At 35.1% G+C, this 11,874-nt stretch overlaps 1 protein-coding gene across 2 annotated transcripts; it reads right to left on the reverse strand.

Moving 5' to 3' along the window:
- Positions 1–5,287: 5,287 nt before the first annotated feature.
- Positions 5,288–5,868, reverse strand: LOC123838664 (cilia- and flagella-associated protein 276-like). 2 transcript variants are annotated; one of them, XM_045867621.2, is made up of 2 exons: positions 5,790–5,868; positions 5,288–5,672 (listed from the first exon to the last, which is right to left on the reverse strand). In XM_045867621.2, the coding sequence occupies exons 1-2, from the start codon at positions 5,866–5,868 to the stop codon at positions 5,353–5,355; spliced, it is 399 nt and encodes a 132-aa protein (XP_045723577.1). In that variant the 3' UTR covers positions 5,288–5,352. The 2 variants fall into 2 exon arrangements, with proteins under 2 accessions (XP_045723577.1, XP_045723576.1); XM_045867620.2 differs by having other exon boundaries at positions 5,288–5,868.
- Between the last annotated feature and the right edge of the window lie 6,006 nt (positions 5,869–11,874).

An 11,874-nucleotide genomic window follows, 5' to 3' on the forward strand; every position in this document is an offset into this window, starting at 1 on the left:
TTCAAAAAGAGCATTGAACATTGACTGGCATCACATACAGTCCCCTGGACTCTTTAGTTCATCCCACACTTAATCATATTCCTCCTGGCTAAGGCCTTCTTTGGATGAACAATTCTAGAAATGAGGCTAGGTAGGAGTGTGAGGCCCACAGTCTGCAGAACAATGGTCTTTCTTCACTCTATCATGCTAACTCTCCTTTCTTTTTCCTTAATTCTTCTCCTTTCTCTCTTTTCACTCCCATGTGTTCCGTAACACTGATAGTTCACAATTATTGACTGCTTACTATGTGCCAGACACCCTTCCAAATGTTTTATATTAATTTAAATCTCAATAGCAGCAAGGACACCAAGCACAGGGGAGTTAAGTAACTTGCCCAAGGTCAATGACTAGTGAATGGCAAAATCAGAATTTGAAACCAGACCCTCTGCTCAGACTGTTGACACTTAACCATTATGCTATGTTCCCTCTTGCAAGTTAATCTTATTAACTAGTTTTTTTATTCATACACACAAAAAATCTTCGATAGCCGAACTCCTCCAGGAAAAAAGTATGTAAGCATCTTTTCTTAAATTAACGTTTGTTCTACTAGCCTAAGCAAAGTTCTTCCAGAATAACTTTTATTCAGGTGGAGTTTGGAGAATGAGTCCTGTTCTATTACTTGGCTGTGCTGACCCACTGGGGAGAAGCTTAGATAGATAGATTTCAAATCAATAAGAAAAACTAACCACTCAGTAGCCTTGAAATTGGTCTGTCTTTAGGGAACACTGTGTTCCCTTTCATGAGCAACGTGAGTAGAGGCTGGATAAGTTGGCAGGATGTTGTAAAGGGAACTTATGGCATTAATGTTGAAAATAATGCCCCTGGAACTGTTTCCACTTTGAGATTTAAAAATTATTCTATAATTCTTATGATATACTTCATCTCTTTTAGAATCCCCTCAGTCCATTTTCTCATTGTAACTGGTGGTCCTGATTTAGTCTAAGATTAATATTTCTCTGTTAAACTGAGTGATTAATTAGGTACAGAAATCTCCAATGTTAGCCCCATCATTCATAATTCTCAAAATGTGGGATACTATTCAGAGGTTGTGCATGCTCTACACATCTATTGACATATTATGACTGGATTCAATTATCTTTGTGCTTCACAGAGATATTATTGCACTATTCTAAAATAGCAGTTACGGGTTTAAAAGAATTAATAGCTCCTCATTATATGGTCACCAAATACTTGTGTAAAATCAGATTTTAATCACAATTATTATACATAATCCGATGACACTAGAAAAGAAACATCAGCTGATAGCTTCTAAAGCTTTAAACTATGTCAAGTTCTAAAACTATATAAACAATAATTTTAAATTATCCTATAAATTCTTTTTTTTTTAATTTTATTATGTTAGTCACCATACAATACATCATTAGTTTTTGATGTGGTGATCCATGATCCATTGTTTTCGTATAACACCCAGTGCTCCATGCAGTATGTGCCCTCCTTAATACCCATCACCAGGCTAACCAATCCCTCCCTCTAAAACCGTTTGTTTCTCAGAGTCCATAGTCTCTCATCATTCATCTCTCCCTCCGATTCCCCCCCCTTCATTTTTCCCATACTTCTCATAATGTCCTCCTATCATATAAATTCTTATTTATTTTTCAAAGGAATGAAGACTGAAAAATTACCAAGTGGCTACAACTACCAATTAAATTATTTTTGCTGTAGTTGAATGAGGAAACCAAAAAAGTAAATAATTTCCTCACTTTTCATGAAAAAGAAAATTTATATTTATAGCAGGTTACATTTTAAGCATTTTGATTATAGACTTTTTATTATTTTTGTCAGCACCTAATATTTATTCATTGAACATATAATTGAAATTATCCCAACCACATCTAAGAAATGCTGCCATATAAATTAACATAAATTAGTCTAAAGTATAGTGTGCACTAGATGGACTAGGGCATTGTTAATTCGGTTTACAGAAGAATTCTTTTACAGCAAGATTTCCTTAAAGATCAAAATCCCCTGTTTCCCTTATAGTAGAATTCCAGATGCTTTTCATTTACATTTAACTTTTCTAGGGCACTCTATCATACAAAATGAAGGATATTGGTGCTCAAGATTTTATAATTACCTGATAGAATTTCTTTCCTATCTTCACCTCCACATTGAATCTTTCCATTTTGTAAAAAATGATCAAATACTACAGTATCCTAATTTCAGACTTGCTGCCAAAGCTGAAAACAATTGGATGGTCTACATTATCAGAATTTATTCCTATGGAAGGATAAAACTGTTTTTTATCACCTCTTTAGTCCCCAATTATAACTTGATTCATGTTATTGTGGAGTGGGAACACTAGGAATGATGTCACCGTCATGTAACCCAGGTCATCAATGATGGCCTGGACTGCTTTTCAACTTCTTTTGGAAGGGATGGAAGACTAGTAGGAGTAACACAAATTCGACTTGAACACTGAAAAGAGGGTTTTGGCAGAGATGTTACCAACAAAGAATTATTTTAATGAAAAATCATCACAAGAATTCTTAAGAAAACCAAGTTTTTGACTACTTTACATTCAGCTATTGGAATATTTTATACTTAAAAGTCTCTATATACATGCTTTGCATGTCTCAATCTATTTTTTACTTTAGGTAAAAAATGAGGCAGGTTAACTTTCAAAACAAATTTGCAAACTGTTGGAAAGCATATGTTTCAATTAAACATGACTCAAAGTAGGTTTTTACAACCATGAACTGAGTACCAGGGCCATTAAGCATTTTATGTTTCCTTTGCACATTATCCTGTAATTCATCGTCCTAGTTGTATGTGCAAATTACTAAAGGCTGATTAAGATATTTACTTCTTTATCCACCGTTAATTTAATCCACTTCACTCAGTGTATGTATAATATATATAAAATATTTTAAATTTTATTTTTATAAATATATAAAAATATAAAGATATATATTATATGTCGTTTATAATATATAATATATATTTATTAAATTTACACAAATATTTTAGTAAAAATATTAAAATATATATTTAAATATATATAGTATATAATTTTGAGAAGGATTACTTGCTTTTATTTCAGCACTTATAATCTTACCCCTAAAAGGAAAATATTTCCCTTACAAAATAAATATCTGTTTCCTATTTTTCTAAATTGCCTGTGGAAAAAATTTATACTATAGGGTATGCCAAAAAAGAGAAGGAGCTTTTAGAATACAATCTATTCTAAGTTAGGTTTTCAATATCTTTATTCTCTGAGCATGACAGCTGTTAACATCTACTTTAGTAAGTTTTGCTTTTATTTTGTATTTGTTACAATATAGAGTTGGGTTGTGAGGACACAACACAACTTACAATGCCATTTTAATGCTCAGAGATCTAGAAACTACACAACATAAAGCAGAGTCAGAAGAATCCTTGTGGTTTACAGATGTCCAGTTGGTCAGTTAATATAATGTTGAAGGAAAGAGTTCCAGAAATCACTGAGTATCCACCCTCCCATTATAGTTGGACAGAAATTGTATATTTTACTTGACACATTTTGAATAGAGTTGTGACTTGAGAATCTACCCCAATGCCCAATTCCTCCTCCAGCAACAATTAGGTAAGGCTTTGACCCACACCTAGGTTCACCTCAAGGCATCTCACTTTTCACTTTTGAGCTCCTATTCCTTTCGTAGATACTCCTTTTTTAATCTATGGTTTCTTCATTTACTAGTCTTGCAGCTTATTTATTTTATCTAGTAAAATTCCTTGAACATCTGCTTTGTGCTCAGCATGGGAAAGGATGCAATCATGAGAATGAATGGTTGAAAGTCTAGTGGTCAAAAAAGCTTAAAATGCTGAACTTATGGAGCATAGTCTGGACTATAAGTGGGCCACTTGAAGTATGGACCACAAAATGAATATAGAATTTGAAAGTAAGTCTTAGAAACTTTTATAGCAATTTGACATGGCTCCAATGTGATCAATGGACTCATCTTGTTAAATAGGATGTAGACCAGTTTGGCATGATTGAATTCATGTGGTTAATCACCTATGACATGAGCTAATTATACATGGTAAGACTGTATGTAAGTACTGCAAGGATCTTCAGTATATCTACTTCAAGAAACACTGACCTGTAAGAAATATATAGCAACCCTCAAACTTCAAAATCTCTTTTATTCTCGATTAATCTATGTTCCCTAATGACTTTTAACAATTGATCTCATTTTAAAAGATATGGAGAAAATGAGTATACTTTGTAGATGACAAGATACTAACATTTTTTACCATTTTATCAAAAATTAATTTCAGGCAAGTTGGCATAGCCTCCTGGATCCACTATAATCACAACTTTCTAGCAAAATTGACTAAATAATAATAACTAAGAATAAAGATCTACTTCATATCCAGTGTGTTTTAGAAACACTTCAGGTCTATGAGAATGTGTATTTTAATGCATTAATCAGTTAGACAAACCCTAATAAGGGCATACTTTCCCTTATACTGGCCTGAAGTCAAAAAAGTTTTTGTCTAAAAATTGCTATCAGGACATTTTTTATTTAAATTGTGATAGGAATCAACTATTTATAAGGAGTATTTGTCAACATTTTTTTTTTGAGGGACAGAGTTTCAATACCTTGGGTCTTATAAAGGTAAAAATTCTCAGTCATCACCTAGTCCTTATGTTCTTTAATGATCTTAGGTACAAGAACATGCAAATGTGGAAATTATATGTTGTTCAATATGCTTTCCATGTAAAATTTCTGAGATTGAGTGTAAAGTATTTCTTTTATTCAATCAACAAAACTGTTGAGGATCTGCCATGTGCCAGACAGCCTTGGGGGAAATATACAGAAGATTCTGTTTCTATTCCACAAAAGCTCAATGGTCTCATGGGAAAGATGCACACATATAAATAATGACAACCCAACATGACAGATGTTATGATGGATGTGGTTACAAAATGCTATGTACAGGCAGTTCTTGCTTTGCACAGTCATATGGAACCTTAAAAATGTATAAGCTGAAATTGTGCAAAGTGATATTAATAACCAATAAGAAAAATTGTGACTGTTCTGTGACCTTTATTTTTTTTTCAAACATTAAAGCTATCTTAGTGTTGGTATTAAACATATAGATAAATGAAGATTAGTGAAATCAATATTTAGTACACTGTAATTTTAAATATTAGAAACTTTGAAAATTAAAGTGTTTCATCTCATTGTAAAAAACAAAAATTGTCAAAGTCTTTTTTTTGTTTTTTTTTTTCCCAGAACAATTCTATTTAATGGAGGTGGGCAGCAGGATGTTTCACTATGATTAATTTAGTCCAGGGACCTGTCAACATTAGGTAGAGAAGAAGCCACCATCATTCTTTCGGGAGTAGCCTCCATTGGTGGCTGCAGTGTGAGGGGACACTATGGATCCCTGGATGCTGTGGATAGACTCCTTCTTAGGGTTGATCCAGTGTCTGATGTTAGCTTGGGAAGTGATGGAAGGTGGCGGAGGAGGGGGTAAAAGTTCTCCAGGGAATTGGGTCTTGATGATTCCATGGGTATCCTGAGTGGTCTCCTGGTGTAAGAGTATCTCACTTTTGTTCTTGAATGTCCCTGTGTGGTGGTTGTACAAGGCTGCTAAGTGGAAATCCAGGTCATCCTTTGGTATCTCAGGATCAAAAAAATAAACATCCCGCCTCATGGAGGTGATTATGGGAGTTGAGCTGAGCCGACTCCAGGGTTCCTGTTGCTGAGCAAGGTGAGCTGGGTTCTTATATGACAGTTTCTTGGAAGCCCGGAGTTTTCCCAGGAAGGTATCATCGTTATCCAACATAGGGTGCTGGAAGGGGTCTCGGGTGAAAGGCATGGTAAAATGCAGCGTGAGCCGCTGCTGTTGTCAAAGTCCTTTTATTAGTGCTTTTCTTCTTCTCATCAATATGGAGCAAGCATCTTTATTTATGCCTTGGTCAGCTGCCATATTCCCTTCTAAGTGTGATATCAGCTTCTAACACTTTATCCCTTGTACTTTCAATGTCATGAAATTTCTTCAAGAATTCCTTTCATGTGAAGATTTGTTGGTTTTTGGTTTTGTGTTTGTGTTTTCACTTCTTCTGGGACATCTTCATTCTTTCATCACAACCACTTTCCTCATTCATGTCCATAAGCTCACCGCCAGTCAGTTCCTCTGGCAGCACATCGAGGGTGTCTCAGCCAGTGGCAGTAGTCAACGCTCCCTTAGTCGGCTCTTTCTCCTATAATTCTATTTATGTTCAATTCCAATTTCTCTTTCATCATTGTCACCTTTCATTTCTTTGCTACACTTTTGCCACTGATAGCCAATTCCCTCTGTCAATAATCCATTTTGTAAAATACCATGTGGGTTTATCCCTGGGAGACAAGGAGGCAATGCAACTATATGCTTTGCAGTCCGTGCATAAACTGAATAACTGATGTGCAATGACCAATCACCAACAAATTTTATTTATTTTTTTTATTTTACATATATGAAACTTTTTATTTATTTATGTACCTTTAATTTAAATTTTAGGTACTTAACATACAATACAATATTGGTTTCTGGAGTAGAATTCAATGATTCATACCAATAAATTTTAAAAGAAGAAACATGATTGGTCATGGATCATGATGCACTGAAGAGCTAGCAGCAAAGTTTTTACTTTATACAATTACTCATAGTTTATGTAACCTGGTAAGTGAAAGTTGAATTGTGTTGTTGAGGAACTGGTATTATTTAATTGAACCACGGTAACTGAACTCATGTGTAGTGGAATGATGAAAATCAAGGGCTGCCTATGTAGAATGACATGGAGACCTTAAAATATAAATTAATAAAAGCATAGTGCATCCAGGGATGGCCAGTCAGTCTACCTGGAACTAAGGTTGTACGAGGAAGATGGAGGTCATACAGAATCGGTAGAGTTGAGGCTTGAGACAAAACTATGGTTAAATTTGGCATAAAATTCCCATGTAACTGTCGCCATCCTGCCTGTTAAGAAACTGCTCTTAATTTCATTCCTACCTTACCTAGTTCTTTCCCCATTCTCACCAAAGGTTACCCAAGACATCAAAACTGCAGTCCTTAAGTCACCCTTTCTAATCCATCATTTGAACCTGGTCTTTGTGCAGGCTCTGAGAATTGTTAACAACCATTCACCCCTCTGTGCTAGCGTGTCATTTCCTCCTTACAGCTAGCTCAAAATGATAGCAGAAGCCTACTCGGGGCTGTCTCAACATTTTTGTTAAGGAGATGTCTTTGCTTTCCCCCCATGAACTGAAAATCACAGACACTGGTAGTAAGCATGGTCATCTATATCTGACTGTGGCCATGTAGCGGAATAATGAAAAGCCCAGTGGACTCAGTGAAGCTGGATGTTTCTGTTTCTAGTTCACCCATTACTTTCCTTGAGCAACACATTTCACTTCTCTAAGTTTCCATAATGATAAAAAGATCTCAGCCTTCTCAGATATACTTCTCTAAAGGCTGTGACTACCTTGGGTTTGTTGTGTGTTTTCTCAAAAATTATACTTCAGCTATAGGCATGCAGCAAGAGGGAAAAGGCAAGATTGAAAAGCCAAATAGAATTCCGCTCTTAAGAATTGATGAAGGTTCACTTGACATTCACTTTCAGAAGCAATGGATCTTTCTCCAGAATAATCTTGAAGAGTTTTTCCCCTTCCCAACAACTCCCAAGCAGCTGGGTCTAATGATCTACACAATAGTGAAGTTCTGCCTGAGTTCTTGATTGCTGATTTCCTTTAGCAACTCCCTAGCAACAAAATGCAATAGCAGTTGCCACTACAAATTTGACCTCGGTTCTTTTCACAGATGAGAACATAGGATATGGACAAAAATATCATTTTTCTCACAGAGCATTAAATAGTTTAATTATGAAATACATACATATATGTATTAAAATACATACGAACAGACTCAACTAAGGAACAGAGAAAAAACAATGATGATTTAAAATAAAAAATACTGAAGTTTTTGGAAGATAACGGCAGAAGAAACTCAAATAAGTGTGGTAAAAATAAGGAGCAGGAATAAAGTTAATTTGGAGAATTTGTAAGAGAAGGAAATCGAAAGTGGAGGTAGTGATGTGTGAATAAGGGCTAGAGATGGTCATTCCGCTAACCCTGTCAGGGTGCCCGGGCAGCTCAGTCAGTTGAGCATCCAACTCTTGATTTTGGCTCAGATCACGATCTCAGCCACCCCCGCCCCCGCCGCCAACACACACACACCCTGGGCTCAGCAGGGAGTCTGCTTGAGATTCTCTATCTCCCTCTGCCCTTCCCCCCACTCACACCCTCTCTGTGTCTCTCTAAAATAAATAAATCTTAAAAAAAAAAAAAGCTACCTTACCTAGTTCTTTCCCCATTCTCACCAGAGGTTACTCAAGACGCCAAAAACTGCAGTCCTTAAGTCACCCTTTCTAATCCATCATTTGAACCTGGTCTTTGTGCGGGCTCTGAGAATTGTTAACCCTGTCTTCACACTCTCCAAGACATGGTAATGCAGTTATATTAGGTACCAAGTTTAGAAACCAAGAAACAGTGAAAACACAAGGCATTATCTTTGACTGTGTCTAAATACATGTATAATGCACCCTGGAAATATAAAGAAACAAGGCTGTTTGAAACAAGCAACTTGAATTGCATGGGTTTAGGAGTCCTACATTATGAGCTAATAATGGCCATGGAACTGAAGAGATTTTTCTCTTCAAAACTGATTCTCAATTTAAAGAATTTCTCAAAATATTCTCAAAAATACAGAAAGAAAGACAGAATATTAAGTTTGCTCATTGCCTTTCTGTGTATTCTTTTCAAACTTAAGCAGTACAAATGCTGCTTTTTTGCTCTTCACTGAGAATATACAGCACTTGAAAATAAGATTGACTGTGAGAGAGACAACAGGAAGGGAAAGAACCACACCCCAAAATAATGCTCTTCCACTGCATTTTTAAAGAAGCTTCTGTCTACACTAATGCCATATTTTTTCTGTTTCAGTCTTAATTTTTTTCAAAGTATGACTTAAGTAATAGTGACACCTGAATTTCAGTAAGTCTTGCCAGTTAAAACTTGGCTGTACCAAATAGAGGGAATAAACTAAAGGTCATTGCTGTTCTTACTTATCAACAGACTAGAAAAATCAAATAAACAAACAAACAAAAAATAAAATAAAAAAGGCAACTGGAAAGTTTGGCCAATTCACAAAATGGACAGGGATGTTTATTTTAGTTTGTTTTTATTCAGAATTTTCTAAAATCGCTCCCTTCTCAATAACCTCTGGCCATTAGCATAGAAAAAGAATGGGCAGTTCTCTGGAAATCTATTTGAATTACAAAAATGCACTCATTGCAAAGTCATTGGGCACATGTACAAAATAAACATGTACTCTTACTCCTGAGAAACTATTTTATGGATCTTCTCAACTCATTTGAATTTTCTCAAGTGGCCTGAATGAGACGTAAGAGAATCATTATTACCTCAGACCCCACAAAGGTGATTTTTACAAGGATAGGATAAGAAGAGAATTTCAAAGGTTCAGATCCTCACAGAAGAGACTCGATTTCTGTTTTGAGAAATAGATCTCCCATAAAAGAGACCATGAGTTGCAAACAACTGCCTTGAAGTTAGAGTATATCATACAAGTTATGGTTGGTGTCTACATTTTGTAGCCCTAATTGTACTGTGCAGTTAAAATGTCAGGTCACTCAGAAGTGCTATAATTTGTTGTTGAAAAAGATGATGTTATTTGCATTTTGAGATCATTTTTCTGTAGGTTTCTGTTGAAGCCCTGGCAATTAAAATAATTGATCAGTATTTGGGGTTGCAAAAATTTTTTTTCAATGAATTCCACATATACAGGTCTACTTGCATGGACCAAGGAAAGAAAAGGATGGAGAAAATAGTAGACTGGAAACTCATTAAGGAAGGACAAATCTTCACCTAGAAGATCAATAGCTATAGAAGAGCTATGGAGTCATGGACATATTTTTCTTCTTTATGAACCCTTCACTTAGTTGGCAAATATTCTTCTTGTTAAACTTTGTTATTGTCTGCTGATTGAAATTGCTTCAGAGTCTCCTACAGCCTATTTTATCTCCTTACAGTCTTTTAAGTTTTAATTTGCAAAAATTGCATTCTTTTTTAAATTAAAAGATATATACATTTAAAAAAATATAATATAGCATGTCTTTTCCAAACACAGTACCCAAAACAAGACAAAAGTAATGAAAAGGCTTATCCTTGGAATCCTTTCACTTAAATTTATCCTCCTCATTTAAGTTGTGGCATATTATTTTTTTCTTATAATTATTGCTTCTATGTCCATCAAATCACATCACGGCATGAATTTCATTTTCTTCACTTGGATTTATGAAGTTCTTTAAGAGCTGAAATTGTACCTTCAAATTATTTTATATGATATGTAACAGTAAAGTAACAAAATTAATGTTTTTAATTGTATCGAAGAATAACCTATATGTAGAAATGTACACAAATCATATATGCACAGTGCTCTGAATTCTAACATATTAAATACATTCATGTAACCACCTATCAAACCAAGACACAGAATATTACCAGCATCCAAAAGCTCTCTTCATACTCCCTTCCATCACTTTACTCAACCAAGCATAACCACTCTCTTGAGTTCCTAACATACTATCATAGATTAATTTTGCCTGATTTTGGACACTAAATAAATAAAACCATATATTATGTACTCTTTGTGTCTGGCTTTCTGTGTTGTTTCTCACCACGTTTGTGAGATTCATCCCTGTTGCCTGTAGTTTCTGTTCGTTAATTCTCATCTCTGTGTAAAATTCTACTGAGGGAATACGCCACAATTTACTTAACTTTTCCACTCTTGACTGGCACTTGACAAATTCTAGTTTGGGGCTATTACAAATATTGCTGCCATCAACATCCTTGCACATGTCTCTTGGTGAAAATATGTACTTATTTCAGTGGGATATATATCTAGGAGTGAAATTTCTGAGTCGTGGAGTATGTATATTTTCAGCTTAGTAAGTACTGCTGAAGGGTTTCCAAAGTGGTTGTACAATTTACACCCCCAAGCAGTATTCCAAGTTCAGGTTGTGCCAAATTTTTGTCAGCACTTAGATTTGTCTGTCTTTTCCTTCTTTGTAATTCATGTGAGTGTGTAGTGTTATAGCATTATGTTTTTAATTTGTTTCCCTCAAGGTTCATCACTTTTTCATACATTTATTGCTCTTCCATGTGTTCTTATTATTTCATATGTTTATTGGCCATTTTGATATGCTCTTTGTGATGTGCTTTTAAGACTCTGGCCCATTTTTCTTTTGAGATGTTTAGTTCTTAATTTTTTAAAAGAGGGGAGCAGAGAGAGAGGAGAGAGAGAATCTCAAGCAGGCTCCATGCCCAGCCCTGAACCCAACTCGGGGCTTGATTTCACGACCCTAAGATCATGACCTGAGCCAAACTCAAGGGTTGGATGCTTAACCGACTAAGCCACCCAGGTGCCTCTGCGATGTTTAGTTCTTTTTAATCAATAAGTATCCTTTATATAATTCTAGGTACTGTCTTTTTCAGGTATATGAATGGAAATGCCATGTCCCATGGGGAAGCTTTCTTTCTCACTCCATTAAGGTGTCTTTTAATAAAATAAAGTTCATAGTGTTAATATAGTTGAATTTATTATTTTTTCTTTTAGAATTAGTGTATTTGTGTTTTATTTAAGAAATTTTTGCCTACTTCAAGATCACAAAAATATTCTCCCATGATTTTTCTAAATTCTTGTTATTTTTACCTTTTAAATTTAAAGCTTAATACATCTGGAATTGGTTTTTGTGTATGGTGTGAGGTC

Source organism: Mirounga angustirostris, unplaced genomic scaffold (genome assembly GCF_029215605.1).
Source record: "Mirounga angustirostris isolate CCGP_5_RB_7025 unplaced genomic scaffold, mMirAng1.0.hap1 SCAF_3, whole genome shotgun sequence".
NCBI classification, from domain to species: Eukaryota; Metazoa; Chordata; class Mammalia; order Carnivora; family Phocidae; genus Mirounga; species Mirounga angustirostris.